At 43.1% G+C, this 16,792-nt stretch overlaps 1 protein-coding gene across 5 annotated transcripts in view; it reads left to right on the top strand.

Moving 5' to 3' along the window:
- Nucleotides 1–16,792, top strand: part of LOC124043320 (triple functional domain protein-like) — a 130,421-nt gene that overhangs the window by 26,762 nt on the left and 86,867 nt on the right. For 3 of the 5 annotated variants that reach the window (XM_046361813.1, XM_046361812.1, XM_046361811.1), the window contains exons 2-4: nucleotides 287–337; nucleotides 2,123–2,251; nucleotides 14,667–14,741. In XM_046361813.1, coding sequence (XP_046217769.1) covers nucleotides 287–337; nucleotides 2,123–2,251; nucleotides 14,667–14,741 — 255 coding nt within the window. The remainder of the gene's footprint in view (nucleotides 1–286; nucleotides 338–2,122; nucleotides 2,252–14,666; nucleotides 14,742–16,792) is intronic. The other 2 variants (XM_046361815.1, XM_046361816.1) reach the window with 1 other exon arrangement.

The following is a 16,792-nucleotide window of genomic DNA, read 5'->3' as shown; positions in this document are numbered from 1 at the left end:
GCACACACTTTGGGTCTATTTATTAGTGCAAACTGTTGAAAAAGGTTTTGCAGCAGAAAACTGTTTACAAATCAAATTAGTTTATATTGGACAAATAAAGGTAGGTTTGTCCCATTTTCTTCCGTTTGGTTCCTAATGAATACACCGCTGGTGTCTCAGGTCTGAACCAGTCCCTGATAGATCTGTCCAGGCCTGGCGTTGATTAGCTTGGTAAAGACACACACAACCGACTACCTAATAATAATAATCTCTCGCTTTGTCTCTTCACTTTCTCTCCCTCTTCCAGATGGTTCCCTCCCAAAAGAGCCCAAAGGAGACTTGTCCAGTCAGCTACCAGGTAGGATGACGAACACACACCTGCATTCTGTGTGTTCCTGTGATCTTCTACCCTCCCTTCCACTTTCTCTCGTTTTGTTTCACTGTTTTGACTGGGATCTTCCATTGATGTCTGTCGTAGCAGCGTGTGTTTTGTCTGGGATCTACCATTGATGTCTGTCTGTTGTAGCAGCATGTGTTTTGTCTGGGACCTACCATTGATGTCTGTCTGTAGCAGCATGTGTTTAGTGTGTGTTTTGTCTGGGATCTACCATTGATGTCTGTCTGTTGTAGCAGCATGTGTTTTGTCTGGGACCTACCATTGATGTCTGTCTGTAGCAGCATGTGTTTAGTGTGTGTTTTGTCTGGGATCTACCATTGATGTCTGCTGTAGCAGCATGTGTTTTGTCTGGGATCTACCATTGATGTCTGTCTGTTGTAGCAGCATGTGTTTTGTCTGGGATCTACCATTGATGTCTGTCTGTTGTAGCAGCATGTGGTTAGTGTGTGTGTGTGTTTTGTCTGGGATCTACCATTGATGTCTGTCTGTTGTAGCAGCATGTGGTTAGTGTGTGTGTGTGTGTTTTGTCTGGGATCTACCATTGATGTCTGTCTGTTGTAGCAGCATGTGTTTTGTCTGGGATCTACCATTGATGTCTGTCTGTAGCAGCATGTGTTTAGTGTGTGTGTGTGTGTGTTTTGTCTGGGATCTACCATTGATGTCTGTTGTAGCAGCATGTGTTTAGTGTGTGTGTGTGTGTGTTTTGTCTGGGATCTACCATTGATGTCTGTCTGTTGTAGCAGCATGTGTTTTGTCTGGGATCTACCATTGATGTCTGTCTGTAGCAGCATGTGTTTAGTGTGTGTGTGTGTTTTGTCTGGGATCTACCATTGATGTCTGTCTGTTGTAGCAGCATGTGTTTAGTGTGTGTGTGTGTTTTGTCTGGGATCTACCATTGATGTCTGTCTGTTGTAGCAGCATGTGGTTAGTGTGTGTGTGTGTTTTGTCTGGGATCTACCATTGATGTCTGTCTGTTGTAGCAGCATGTGGTTAGTGTGTGTGTGTGTTTTGTCTGGGATCTACCATTGATGTCTGTCTGTTGTAGCAGCATGTGGTTAGTGTGTGTGTGTGTTTTGTCTGGGATCTACCATTGATGTCTGTCTGTTGTAGCAGCATGTGGTTAGTGTGTGTGTGTGTTTTGTCTGGGATCTACCATTGATGTCTGTCTGTTGTAGCAGCATGTGGTTAGTGTGTGTGTGTGTTTTTGTCTGGGATCTACCATTGATGTCTGTCTGTTGTAGCAGCATGTGTTTAGTGTGTGTGTGTGTGTGTTTTGTCTGGGATCTACCATTGATGTCTGTCTGTTGTAGCAGCATGTGGTTAGTGTGTGTGTTTTGTCCGGGATCTGCTGAAGTTTCTCCCTCCCCCTCATCTCTCCAGTCTGGTCTAAAACTGATTTGTTTTACTTCCTTGTTTTTAGGCAGGGTTATAGGTCGAGCCTATTGTTCTGAGTCATTCAGCAGTGATGTCACTGGTCTGCCCCATAAAGGGGTTAAAATAAATGATGTCTTCTAAGATCTAAAGGTTGAAACCAGTCCATCTGGTGGCCTGCTCTCTCTCTCGCTGGTCACACTGGGATAGGGGGAGGGAGGGAGGAGAGGGGGATGGAGAGATAGTGTTACGTAACCCTGGTTGTGACTTTGGTCCCTGACAGACATATGTTTAGTGTGAGGGCTCGGGTGGGCTGTTTCTCTCTCTCTCTCTTCTCATCCTGTGTCTCAGTCTCTTACTCTACCCTGTTATTAGAAGTCTGGTCGAATGGAGAGAATGTGACGGGGAGAGATGGCGAGATTCAACTGGCAACTGACATTCTGGGGAAAACGGGATGGTCAGAGGGAGAGAGAAGGAATAGGGGCGAAAGAGAGGGAGTGAGAGGTAAGCAGGGAAAAGAGAGCCTAGGACAGACCGATGGAACGTTTTGAAATCTATTATTAATGCTTGTCACTAGCACAGATGGGCAATTATTATTATTTGTATTTTTTATATATATATATGTGTGTGTGTGTGTGTGTGTGTGTGTGTGTGTGTGTGTGTGTGTGTGTGTGTGTGTGTGTGTGTGTCAGCTGTACCCACAGTGAGGGCATTGTTAAAGTGCTGCAGCTGTGGTTGATCAGCCTGGCCATCAGCCAATAAGATCGCCCTCTCAGTCTCCCGAGCCAATAGGATCACCCCCTCTGTTTCACCGACCAATCAAATCTCCTCCGTGGGGCTGGGAGCTGGGAGAATCTGATGTCAATCAAAGTTACCAAACTAGGCTAATGGGGGGTAGAGTAGCTGGCAACAAGACAGAGAGAGAAAGACAGAGCGGGAGTGTGAGAGAGGGCATTGTGTCTAGTAAATAATTACTAACAACAATCTGGTTGATGAACTAGTAGAGAGAACGGTGGAGGGAGGAAGAGATTGAGAGTTCTTAAGCCCTGAAAAACTGAAAGCCATAATGGGGAGAGAGAGACTCTCTCTAGTGACACCTGCATCTATCTCACACACAGAGATTCACATTCCAGACTCTCTCTAGTGACACCTGCATCTATCTCACACACAGAGATTCACATTCCAGACTCTCTCTCAATTCAAATACTTTATTGGCTTGGAAAGTGTTGGCACACATTGCCAAAGCAAACATATAGACACATATCAAATCAATGATAACGCAGATGGATAATAGTAAAAAATTATAATACTCAATGAGTAATAACATTTAGCAGGACAATACAGTAAGAAATAAATTAAGACAATAATGATAGTGAGAAAGACCGGTAGAAATGTTTTTTTTGCTCTGGCTGGTAGTTCTACTGGCTGTCCCTGCGGTTGTGGCAGGAAGCTACAATTTTTATAGGGAATATGGCACAAATGGGTTTTTCTCCCAATAGTTATTGGATTTTCTGTTTTTGTTGAATCATTTTTGTATTTGTTTTAAATTTAGGGGAACAACTTGCTCATAAGTCTATATAGTTCTGTCAGATAGTCTGCCTCGTGTACTGTCTGACAGTACTTCATTATTTTGTAGTGTCTTCTAGCCACGGGATGTACTTTGAGGGGGTTTTATTTATTTTTCTCTCCAACATGGGTGGTGGAAATGATTATTTTTGCACAAGTATAACAAATCAAGAACATATATTTTTATTTACATGAAGTATTCAGACTCTTTGCTATGAAACTGGAAATTGAGTTCCGGTGTATCCTGTTTCCATTGATCACCCTTTAGATGTTTCTACATCTTGATTGGAGTCCATCTGTGGTAAATTCAATTGATTGGACAGGATTTGGAAAAGCACACACCTGTCTATATACGGTCCCACAGGTGGCAATGCATGTTAGAGCAATGAGGTCGAAGGAATTGTCCGTAGAGCTCTGAGACAGGATTGTGTCGAGGCACAGATCTGGGGAAGGGTACCAAAACATTTCTGCAGCATTCAAGGTCCCCAAGAACAACGTGACCTCCATCATTCTTCAATGGAAGAAGTTTGGAACCACCAAGACTCTTTCGAGTACTGGCCGCCCAGCCAAACTGAACAATCAGGGGAGAAGGGCCTTGGTCAGGGAGGTGACGAAGAACCCAATGGTCACTCTTACATAGCTCCAGAGCTCCTCTGTGGAGATGGGAGAAACTTCCAGAAGGACGACCATCTCTGCAGCACTCCACCAATCAGGCCTTTTTTGTTAGTGGCCAGACATAAGACACTCCTCAGTAAAAGGCACATGACGGCCCACTTGGAGTTTGCCAAAGGGCACCTAAAGGACTCTCATACCATGAGAAACAAGATTCTCTGGTCTGATGAAACCAAGATTGAACTCTTTGGCCTGAATTCCAAGCGTCATGTCTGGAGGAAACCTGGCACCATCCCTACAGTGAAGCATGGTGGTGGCAGCATCATGCTGTGGGGATGTTTTTCAGCAGCGGGGACTGGGAGACTTGTCAGGATCGAGGGAAAGATGAACGGAGCAAAGTACAGAGAGACCCTTGATGAAAACCTGCTCAAGACCTCAGACTGGGGCAAAGATTCACCTTCCAACAGGACAACAACCCTATACACACAGCCAAGACAACACAAGAGTTTCTTCAGGACAAGTCTCTGAATGTCCTTGAGTGGCCCAGCCAGAGCCCAGTTTTGAAGCCGATCGAACATCTCTGAAGATACCTGAAAGTAGCTGTGCGGTGACACTCCCCATCCAATCTGACAGAGCTTGAGAGGATCTGCAAGGAAGAATGGGAGAAACTCACCAAATACAGGTGTGCCAAGCTTGTAGCGTTATACCCAAGAAGACTCGAAGCTGTAATTACTGCCAAAGGTGCTTCAACAAAGTTCTGAGTAAAGTGTCTGAATACTTACGTAAATGTCATATTTCAGTTTTGTATTTTTCATGAATTTGCATAAATATTTAACCTATTTTTTTCTTTGTCATTAAGGGGTATTGTGTGTAGATTTAGGGGGGTGGGATTATTTAATACATTTTTGAAGGCTGTAATGTAACAAATTGTGGAAAAAGTCAAGGGGTCTGAATACTTTCCTCGTCATCTGGACCTGTTTTGTAATATAATATTAGTATTTTTTTAGATTGGCTGTCAGTTCCCAGGTGTAACAGAACTGTTGCTGTAGCTAGTCTTTTGTGGGGGATAGAAGCACCAGATCATCTGCATACAGGAAGCAGTTTATTTCTGTGTTAAGAGTGAGACCAGGGACTGTTGATTGCTCAAGTGTTTTAGCCAATTCATTTATATAGATATTAAATAGACTTGAGCTCAAGTTGTTCCCCTGTTTTACTCCGCACCTGTGGGAAAATACATCTGTATGCTTATGTCCAATTTTGACTGCTCACTTGTTATTTCCGTACATTGATTTGATGACGTCATATGTTTTTACTCCCACACCATTTTGCAATTAGTTTGAATAAAATGCCTTCGTGCCAAATTGAATCAAAAAGCTTTTTGAAAATGTTTATTTTTTAAAAGTATTTTTAAAAAACGTATTTTTCAATTAGGGTGTGTAGGGTATTAATATGGTCTGATGTTTTATAATTAGGTATTAATCCAATTTGATTTCACTGAGTGCAGTAATCTGCTGTTCATGATAGTGCAGAATATTTTCCCCAGGTTACTGTTGAAACAGATGTCATGATTATTGTTTGAATAATTGTCTGTTATCCAAACAGTTCACCTCTCGATTCCCATATCCGCCCTGTTCTACTCTGGAGAATGGGAACCAGTTTATGGGAATACCGGGAATTCCAACACAGGCCTCAGTTGGAAAAGGCCAGTGATGCAATGTATTTAGGCACGCCCTCTATGCTATCTCAAACGTACCATTAACCAAACCAGCCTGACCCATTCTCTCCCTGGGCCCCCATGAGGCCCCTGTAACAGCTGACTTCAGATCAGTTTTCACGAGTTTAATCCGGACCATAACCATTATGAGATTAGCACTTCAACATGCTCTGGATCATCATATCAACATGTTTGAGTGAGAGATTGTATGAAGAGAACTTCTCTGCTCTCCATACCTCCCTCTTTATCTGTCCTGGCAACTGGCATATACTGACTGACACACACGCACACATTTCTCTTCTGTGCATGTTTGTACGTGTTTATAGTGTGTGTGTGTGTGTGTGTGTGTGTGTGTCTGTAAATTGCTTTGTGACTGCAAGGAACTAATGTTCACTTCACCTCCTGGAGCCCAGTCCTACATAAAGAGAAACCGATGACTTTCACATGATACATACGGGCCTTGTTCTGATTTTGACCATGAACACAACGCCATGTCATCATTCACAGGAAGAAAAACCAACAGATTTGTCAAGTTCATTAACTTCTTGCGTCGAGCCATCCCGGATCCGGGATCGTGACTACAGCCTCAAGCCCATTACCATAACGCAACGTTAACTATTCATGAAAATCGCAAATGAAATGAAATAAATCTGCTAGATCTCAAGCTTAGCCTTTTGTTAACAACACTGTCATCTCAGATTTTCAAAATATGTTTCTCAACCATAGCAAAACAAGCATTTGTATAACAGTATTGATAGCTAGCGTAGCATTTAGCGTTAGCATTCAGCAGGCAACATTTTCACAAAAACAAGAAAAGCATTCAAATAAAATCATTTACCTTTGAAGAACTTCGGATGTTTTCAATGAGGAGACTCTCAGTTAGATAGCAAATGTTCAGTTTGTCCAAAAAGAATCTTTGTATAGGAGAAATCGCTCCGTTTGGTACATCACGTTTGGCTACCAAAAAAAAAAATGAAAATTCAGTCATCAAAACGCCAAACTTTTTTCCAAATTAATTCCATAATATCGACTGAAACATGGCAAACGTTGTTTAGAATCAATCCTCAAGGTGTTTTTCACATATCTCTTCGATGATATATCGTTCGTGGAAGTGTGCTTTCTCCTCTGAATCCCATGGGAAAATGCCTGCAGCTGAAGATTACGCACCAATTTAGACAAAGGACACCGGGCGGACACCTGGTAAATGTAGTCTCTTATGGCCAATCTTCCAATGATATGCCTACAAATACGTCACAATGCTGCAGACATTTTGGGCAAAAGGCAGAAAGCGTAGGCTCATTCAGGGCACATTTACAGCCATATAAGGAGACAATGGAAAACAGAGCCTCAAATTCTGCTCATTTCCTGTTTGAAGTTTCATCTTGGTTTCGCCTGTAGCATCAGTTCTGTGGCACTCACAGATAATACCTTTGCAGTTTTGGAAACGTCAGTGTTTTCTTTCCAAAGCTGTGAATTATATGCATAGTCGAGCATCTTTTTGTGACAAAATATTGCGCTTAAAACGGGCACGTTTTTTATCCAATAATGAAATAGCGCCCCCATAGGTTCAAGAGGTTAACAAGGACACACACTCCGTAACACAGGATTATTTGACCCTTTGTCACTTGCTCATGTAGGATTCTGTAGTTGCCAGACATGGATTGGCTGTAGCTATGGATCCCTTCAATCTATCGTTTGACTTTCTGGCCTGTGTAACTCCTCACCCAAATATCCCCCCCCATACTCCCTCTATCCTCTCTCTCCTTCTGCTGGTGGTGGTCATGTTACTGTCACGGATGCATGGAAGCGGATCTGAAGAGCACTGGATTTGACACTATCTTTTGTGAATGGGGTCTTTTTTGAACATTTCCTAAAAACCTGTATGCTACCCAGCCAGCATAGATGTTATCTGCATATGAGCGTCTCTGACTGTTATTTTACTGCTGTGTTGTGGTCATGTTCCAGGATTGAGGAGTTTACCATGTCAGTCACCGGCTTCATTAATGAGGGCACCAACGACATCATCCCCACAGTGACCGTACGTACATATCCCAACCAGAAGCCATGGATTACAGGAAACAGCCACACTGAGCTAAAGACTAGAACTGCCGCTTCCAAGGAGCGTGACATTAATCCGGATGCTTATTAGAAATCCTGCTACGACCTCCGACAAACCATAAACAGGAAAAGCTTCAATACAGGACTAAGATTGAATTCTACTACGCCGGCTCTGACGCTCGGCGGATGTGGCAGGGCTGGCAAACTATCACAGATTTACAAAGGGCGGGCTGCCCAGTGACGCGAGCCTACCAGATGAGCTAAATGCCTTATATGCTTGCTTTGAGGCAAGCAACACTCAACCATGCATGAAACCACCAGCTGTTCCAGACGACTGTGTGAACACTCTTCGTAGCCGATGTGAGTAAGACCTTTTTAAACAGGTTAACATTCAAAAGGCAGATTACCAGGACATTTTCAGCCTCTCCCTAACCCAGTCTGTAAAACCTACATGTTTCAAGCAGACCACCGTAGTCCCTGTGTCCAAGAATGCGAAAGTAGGCCGTCTAAATGGAGCACTCACGTCTGTAGCCATGAAGTGCTTTGAAAGGCTGGTCATGGCTCACATCAACACCATCATCTCAGACACGCTGGATCCATTCCAATTCACATACCGCCCAAACAAATCCACAGATGATGCAATCTCTATTGCACTCTACACTGCCCTTTCCCACCTGGACAAGAGGAACAACTATGTTCACCAACAACAATTAGACAGCCAATAGGGAGGAGGTCAGAGACCTGGCAGTGTGGTGCCAGGACTACAAACTCTGCCTCAATGTCAGCAAGACAAAGGTGCTGATCGTGGACTACAGGAAAAAGAGGGCCAAGCATACCCCCATTCCCATCGACAGGGCTGTCGTGTATCGGGTCGAGAGCTTCAAGTTACTCTGTGTCCATATCACTAAAGATCGATCATGGTCCACACTAGGGCTGTTACGGTGACCGTATTACCACCACACCAGTGGTCACGAGTCATGACAGTAGTCAAATTCCACATGACTGTTTAGTCTCGGTAATTAGGCTTCTCCAAGTTCTGATGCTGCTGCTGGTCATTAGTGGCCTACCAAACTTACTAACTGCCTGGTACTCAGCACTCTATTGTCCCTCTAATCACCCTGACATCAATGCAAATGTAATCGAAAGTCTAACACTTCATGAGAGCCCATGAGCTCATGTGGTGCAACATTTCTATAGGCTATGCAATTGTGTGAAAAAACAAAGTACTGGCTTCTATTAAAAAGAGGAGGATCCCATCAGCTTTCTATAGGCTAGGCCTACTATATTTATATTAAGCACATTGATTGATTTGATTTAAAGACGAGCAATCTTTACAACAAGAGTATAGCCTACCTGGCTGGCATGAAAACGAACCACGGGAAAACCTTCCTCCATTCGCTATTTAAGTGTACAGATGACATGTATTGGTCCATTCTAAATCAAAACGCATTTCACAAATATTATTTAGTATATGTAAATGCAATATTAAATCAATAATATTTTGATGGGTGACAATATTAGCCTGTTACTTGTGAATGATAAATGATCACTTGTGAATGATAAATGATCACTTGTGAATGATAAATGATCACTTGTGAATGATGCCCAGTTTAAGGCAAGAAACAGTGCATGCTTTTTTCCCCTTTTTTTTGCGACCTTTTTCAACTCACAGTAACACACCTCATGTAGGCCTATATGTTTTGATAAGGTTTGTATCACAACAAAAGTGGCCAAATAACTTCTAAAAATGAAGCACATTAATCCGCTTTACAAAGGGTGTAGAGCCTAACTGGCATACATATGTAGTTTCACCATAACAATTGACATTTTCTAATAAAAGCATAACATGTATAATCACATTTGGGTTCCCTTTTGAGAATGGTGTTTTCTGCTATTGGAACATTCACACTTATAGCCTACTACCATGTGCTTATTGCTGCACTTATAATGTGAAGAAATGGCCTAGTAGTTTATCAACATTTTAAGATGAATGTTCTCATCTGTTCCGTCAGGCTCAGTGTTTGTATTCATTTGGGATCTATCACATCCCAAAACTGTCCCAGACTATGTTTGTAATATTTATTTATTGCACAGAATAGAGTAGGTCAACTTTTGTACTATGGGGGATAGTAGATTGACATAGGCTCGTGCTTTTGCTGTTCGTTAGACCCACTCATCTTGTTGGCTGACGAAAAGTAAATGTACACAGTTCTTTCAATATGCACGTCGGAATTGGATAAGGACGCACGCAGTGGCGTCCCCGATGTGTCTGTCTTCACTTGTAGCCTGTGAGAAAGGGAAGGGAATTATAATTATTATATTCAGCCCAAGGGCACAACAGCCACTGGCTGCAAAAGGCATTGATTTTTTGTACGGGGCATTATGGCCACACAAAGGAGAAAAGAGTGGTGCATCACCCGTCTCAACGTCAACAGTAAAGAGGTGACTCCAGGATGCTGGCCTTCTAGGCAGAGTTCCTCTGTCCAGTGTCTGTGTTCTTTTGCCCATCTTAATCTTTTTTAAATATTATTGGCCAGTTTGAGATATGGCTTTTTCTTTGCAACTCTGCCTAGAAGGCCAGCATCCTGGGGTCGCCTCTTCACTGTTGACGTTGAGACTGGTGTTGACACTGGTGTTTTGTGGGTACTATTTCATGAAGCTGCCAGTTGAGGACTTGTGAGGCATCTGTTTCTCAAACTAGACACTAATGTTTGAGAAACAGCTCAGATACTCAAGCTCCAGATACTCAACTAGTCTAAAGGCCAGTTTTATTGATTCTTTCATCAGGACAACTGTTTTCAGCTGTGCTAACATAATTGCAAAAGGGTTTTCTAATGACCAATTAGCCTTTTTAAAATGATAAACTTGGATTAGCTAACACAATGTGCCATTGGAACACGAGTGACGATAGCTGATAATGGGCCTCTGTACGCCTATGTAGATACTCCATAAAAACTCTGCCATTTCCAGCTACGATAGTCATTTACAACATTAACAATGTCTACACTGTATTTCTGATCAATTTGATGCTATTTTAATTGACAAAAAATGGCTTTTCTTTCAAAAACAAGGACATTTCTAAGTGACCCCAAACTTTTGAACGGTAGTGTACATATCTACCTCATCTCGGTACTGGTACCTGTATATACACTGACTGTACAAAACATTAGGGTCACCTTCCGAACAGCCTCAATTCGTCGGGTCATGGACACTAAAAAGATTTTGAAAGCATTCCACAGGGATGCTGGCCCATGTACTCCAATTCTTCCCACCTGTGTCAAGTTGGCTGGATGTCCTTTAGGTGGTGGACCATTCTTGATACACATAGGTAACTGTTAAGCGTGAAAAACCCAGTAGTGCTGCAGTTCTTGACACAAACTGGTGCGCCTGGTACCTACTACTCTGTTCAAAGGCATTTACATGTTTTTGTCACCCTCCTGAATGGCACAAATATACAATCCATGTCTCAATGCTTCAAAATATATTTTTTAAACTTTATCCTCCACTTCATATACACTGATTTGAAATGGATTTAACAAGTGACATCTAATGAATCATATCTTTCACCTGGCTTCACCTGGTCGGTCTGTCATCGATAGAGCAGAAGTTCTTAATGTTTTGTATAGCGTTACTAATTTTATATTTTTTTATTACTTTTATTACGTGTTATTTTTTTCTCAGCATTTTTAAGGGCCTGTAAGTAAGCATTTCACTGTTTGTCGTCACATGCTTCGTTAACAGGTGTAAAGTAAGATTTGATTTGAATTCTCTCTAAGCCACACACACACACACACACACACACACACACACACACACACACACACACACACACACACACACACACACACACACACACACACACACAAACCGACACAGGACACCAGCTCACACAGGCGGAGCTGCCAGCTTCTTAGTTTAGCATATATTGGCCTAGCTTAGCACCACTCCTCAAAAGCAATTGTTTTTTTTTGTTGCCCAAAAAATATCTCTTAGCCTTGGTTATCTTAATTTCGATAGCATAGGATTATGGGGCTAATTCTTGTCTTTCACAATGTAATTAGCATCTGATTTGGTGTAGCTTAGCTGGGGGTGTGTTAGTAGAGGAGCTAGTTCCACATGCTGCCTGGTCGGTTGGAGTGACAAACTTTGTAAAACTGGGAATAAAACATGCAGATGTGTTGGAGGATAACGTCCATACTGGGGACCCTTTTCACGTGTGGCTTTACACACCGACAGGCTCCGCCCTCATCCAGCTAACGGCTATGCCAAACGTTTAGGGTGGATCATCTAAAATGGCAACCAGTTCCTTTATTTATGGTGTACCACGCGGTGCTCCGACCAAAGGAAATAATGGCCATTTCAGATTCTGCCTTTTGATCAGGAGAGGAAGTATCTTTATAGAGTATCTAGATGCACTATTCCGCTCTCCCCTCTTTCCGCTCTCCCCTGAATGGTAAAGTAATGGTTAAAGACAGCTACGTTTTTTGAAGTGTGAGGGCGGGAAAGAGAGGGAGAGCAGAGAGAAAAAACAGAAAGTGGCCCATCCCTCCACCAGTGTCCGTTTGCTGTGGTCGAGTCAGGGTGACATCATCGTCTGCAGCAGCATTGCAGGGTTTTTACTTTCCTTTCTTCCTCTCTCTTTTTCTTGTTCACTCGTCTTTTTGTTGTTGCTCGTCCATCCTGGCTGTCACTTCTCAGCTGCTTTCATAAATCCTCAACTCTCTCCTCTCTCTCTCGTGTTTCTTTGTGGCCTTGTGTGTATCAGATATTTGTGTGTGTAGTTGCAGCTGTAAGTCTATGGATTCTGGCCTGTCTAGCTGCTCCCTTAAGTGTAAAGATGTCTGTGAAAAAACACATCCTAGTGTGTGTGTGTGTGTGTGTGTGTGTGTGTGTGTGTGTGTGTGTGTGTGTGTGTGTGTGAGCTGTATTTAAAAAGCAATTAGCAATCTGTCACACGGACGGACGGACCCACCCCTCTCCCTCCCCCTGACTGAGTATGGTTGTGGGAGTGTGGAAAGTGTTCCAGAAGCTCACCACAGGGGCAGCTGAATGTAGAGGAGCTCAGGTCATAACACACTACAAGTAACACTGGAATTATTATGGAATACAGAGCAGGGCCAAGGAACACACACACTTCTTCTTCCTACAGGCAGACTACTAGGAGCCTGTCTGAGTCTGGTCACTACTTTCCCATCTGACGTGGATGTGTGGTTATAATTGAATAAAGAGGAGGGCTATTGCTATGAGGAGCGATACAGTATTAGTTTAGTGAATTCACAGAGCACTACAAGGTTTCCACTACCCACTTACACACACACACACACACACACACACACACACACACACACACACACACACACACACACACACACACACACACACACACACACACACACACACACTTTCACCTACTGTAAAGACAAACCTTAACGTCCATCACCATTCTACACCCGGCACAGCCAGAAGAGGGCTGGCCTACTCCTCAGAGCCTGGTTCCTCTAGGTTTATCCCTAGATTCCTGCGTTTCTAGGGAGTTTTTCCTAGCTACCGTGCTTCTACATCTGCATTGCTTGCTGTTTGGATTTTTAGGCTGGGTTTCTGCATAGCACTTTGACATCTGCTGATGTAAAAAGGGCTTTATAAATACATTTGATTCAAGTCCATGGTAACCCAACTGAGATAAAAACCTAGGTATTTGGTTGGCTCTCTTAGGTGGGTGGGCTTTGCAAACCTCGGGGAAGTTGAGAGAAAGATGAAAATGAGAGTAAACTATAGATCATTATTTTATTGTCACCTCAGATATTGGAGGATTACTATAGCAATACATACTCCCACAATGCCTTTGGGAAGGGAGACATGCCATGCCCCCAGATGTCTCTGTGTGTGTGCTACGTTCCCCCAAGCTCTAAATGTATGGCCCATGAATAACAGCACGATAGAAAGATATGTGTGTGTGTGTGTGCTCACTTACTCCTCTGTGAGGCGCTGTAACATTGCAGAAAGAGAGTAATGTCACTCTCTCACGCTCTCCAATTCAAAAGGCTTTATTGGCATGGGAAACATGTTTACATTGCAAAAGAAAGTGCAAGAATAGATGCAACAAAAATTAAATGAACAATCAGAAATTAGCAGTAAACATAACACCCTTAAATGTTATATTACTGGCTATGTTAATTAACAATGTGCAAATAGTTAAAGTACGAAAGGGAAAATAAATAGACAGATCAATATAGGTTTGCATTTACAATGGTGTTTCCCTTTTCTTGTGGGAACAGGTCACAAATCTTGCTGATGTGGTGGCACACTGGTATTTCACCCAATAGATATGAGTTTATCAAAATGTGTAATTGTTTTCAAAATCTTTGTGGGTCTGTTTAATCTGAGGAAAATATGTCTCTCTAATATGGCCATACTATACCCTGTTCTCCTCTCTCTCTCTCTCTGGGTAAGACACTAATACAACAGCTCTTTGTTTGACCAACCTTCCCTTTTAACTCTTAAAGCAGGTGTAAGTTCCTACTTCTGAAACTATAGCCTCACTTATTCCTCTGTGTGTGTGCGTCCTTGCATCACTCAACTAGGGTTCATAGCCAGTTTCGAGGACTCAGTGGAAACATCTCTCTGTCAGTCAGATGGCTTCTACAGTGGCAGGGATTTTCCTCACATCAACTGAGCCCAAAATAAACCGATTCTCTCCACCACTCTTCAACAGTTACTCCAGCCAGACCAAATCAAAATCATGTTTCCCATTCTGAAAACTTTCTTTCTTTGACTGTGATGCTGAAAAAAATATACCTCCTATTCCCCATATTCAAGGAAGAAATACAAAGTCAGACATTTTGAATTGTAGAACAAGTTGGATAAAACTAGGCCTATTTTTGCTGAAAACTTTCCATGGAAGAGGTGAGAATTTGAACATTGGGAGTTTCTGTGAAAAATCCTAACACTTCTGTCTTTCTCTCTCTCCAGGTTTTCGTAAAAATGAAGACATGAGAGCGATGGAGGTGTTGCCTATTCTAAAGGAAAAAGTTGCCTTCTTATCAGGTGTGTGTGTGTGTGTGTGTGTGTGTGTGTGTGTGTGTGTGTGTGTGTGTGTGTGTGTGTGTGTGTGTGTGTGTGTGTGAGAGAGATAATCCTAGTTTCTTCATAAACAAAGCTAATGGAACATGACATATTCACTAATTGCTTCACACACTGACATCTACCAGGCATGGAGCTACACACACTGACATCTACCAGGCATAGAGCTACACACACTGACCTCTACCAGGCATGCAGCTACACACACTGACATCTACCAGGCATAGAGCTACACACACTGACCTCTACCAGGCATGGAGCTACACACACTGACCTCTACCAGGCATGCAGCTACACACACTGACATCTACCAGGCATAGAGCTACACACACTGACCTCTACCAGGCATGGAGCTACACACACTGACCTCTACCAGGCATGCAGCTACACACACTGACCTCTACCAGGCATGGAGCTACACACACTGACCTCTACCAGGCATGCAGCTACACACACTGACCTCTACCAGGCATGCAGCTACACACACTGACCTCTACCAGGCATGGAGCTACACACACTGATCTCTACCAGGCAAGGAGCTACACACACTGACCTCTACCAGGCATAGAGCTACACACACTGACCTCTACCAGGCATGCAGCTACACACACTGACCTCTACCAGGCATGCAGCTACACACACTGACCTCTACCAGGCATGCAGCTACACACACTGACCTTTACCAGGCATAGAGCTACACACACTGACCTCTACCAGGCATAGAGCTACACACACTGACCTCTACCAGGCATAGAGCTACACACACTGACCTCTACCAGGCATGGAGCTACACACACTGACCTCTACCAGGCTTGGAGCTACACACACTGACCTCTACCAGGCTTGCAGCTACACACACTGACCTCTACCAGGCATGCAGCTACACACACTGACCTCTACCAGGCAAGGAGCTACACACACTGACCTCTACCAGGCATGGAGCTACACACACTGACCTCTACCAGGCATGGAGCTACACACACTGACCTCTACCAGGCATGGAGCTACACACACTGACCTCTACCAGGCATGCAGCTACACACACTGACCTCTACCAGGCATGCAGCTACACACACTGACCTCTACCAGGCATGCAGCTACACACACTGACCTCTACCAGGCATGGAGCTACACACACATGCATTCTGATTGTGAGTTTATAGCTGTGACCTGTGGCTACTGAGAGGTCAGACCCCCTACGCTTGACCTTTGACCCCTCATCTGCAAGTTCTAAACTATTTTAGTGTTGAAAATTATGTCTTTGTGTGATTTTGTGTGTGTGTGTGTGTGTGTATGTGTGTGTGTCATTCCTCTTTTGTCTGACTCCATTCTCCCCCTGTGTGTAGCCAAGGTCACTGACAGATGGACCATAATGAACAAAAGCGAGAAATAGAGAGGAAGAGAGTGGTTGCTATAGCGATGAGTTACTGTCTGTCTTAACCATTTCCCATAATGCATTTTGATAAAGTCATTTATTTTGAAAGGAGGGAGGGAGCAAGGGGGGAAAAAGGAAGAGGGTGGTGTAGGAAGGAGAGAGGAATCTATTGAATTTTGAAGAAATTTTGAGGAATGTATAGATTAGTTTATCCAGCTACTGCTAGGTCAACCTAACACACATTAACATAGTCAAAGAAATTACTGTTGGATTTCTATAGAAATACTGATATTTCTGTATAGGCCTATTGCTTTTTACATAGTCTTCCTTATACAATGATGTTTTCCCTGCCATTCTGAGTACCTATTAGTGAGATAATGCTATCATATGGCCACGAACATACTCATGGGAATATATGAACTCATGTGTTTCTCTCTATTTCCACCAGGAGGCAGAGTTTTGTGTGTGCGTGTGCGTATACACTGGACTGTGCTCTAAGATGAATGTTTTATTGTGTGTGTTCACTCTCTAAGCTGACTGTTTCATCCTGTGTTTCTTCGTGTGTGTTCACTCTCTAAGCTGACTGTTTTATCCTGTGTCTCTGTGTGTGTTCACTCTCTAAGCTGACTGTTTTATCCTG

Source organism: Oncorhynchus gorbuscha, linkage group LG09 (assembly GCF_021184085.1).
Source record: "Oncorhynchus gorbuscha isolate QuinsamMale2020 ecotype Even-year linkage group LG09, OgorEven_v1.0, whole genome shotgun sequence".
Lineage (NCBI taxonomy): Eukaryota > Metazoa > Chordata > Actinopteri > Salmoniformes > Salmonidae > Oncorhynchus > Oncorhynchus gorbuscha.
The sequence above is the reverse complement of the archived record's forward strand: the minus strand, read 5'-3'. Positions and strand labels throughout refer to the sequence as shown.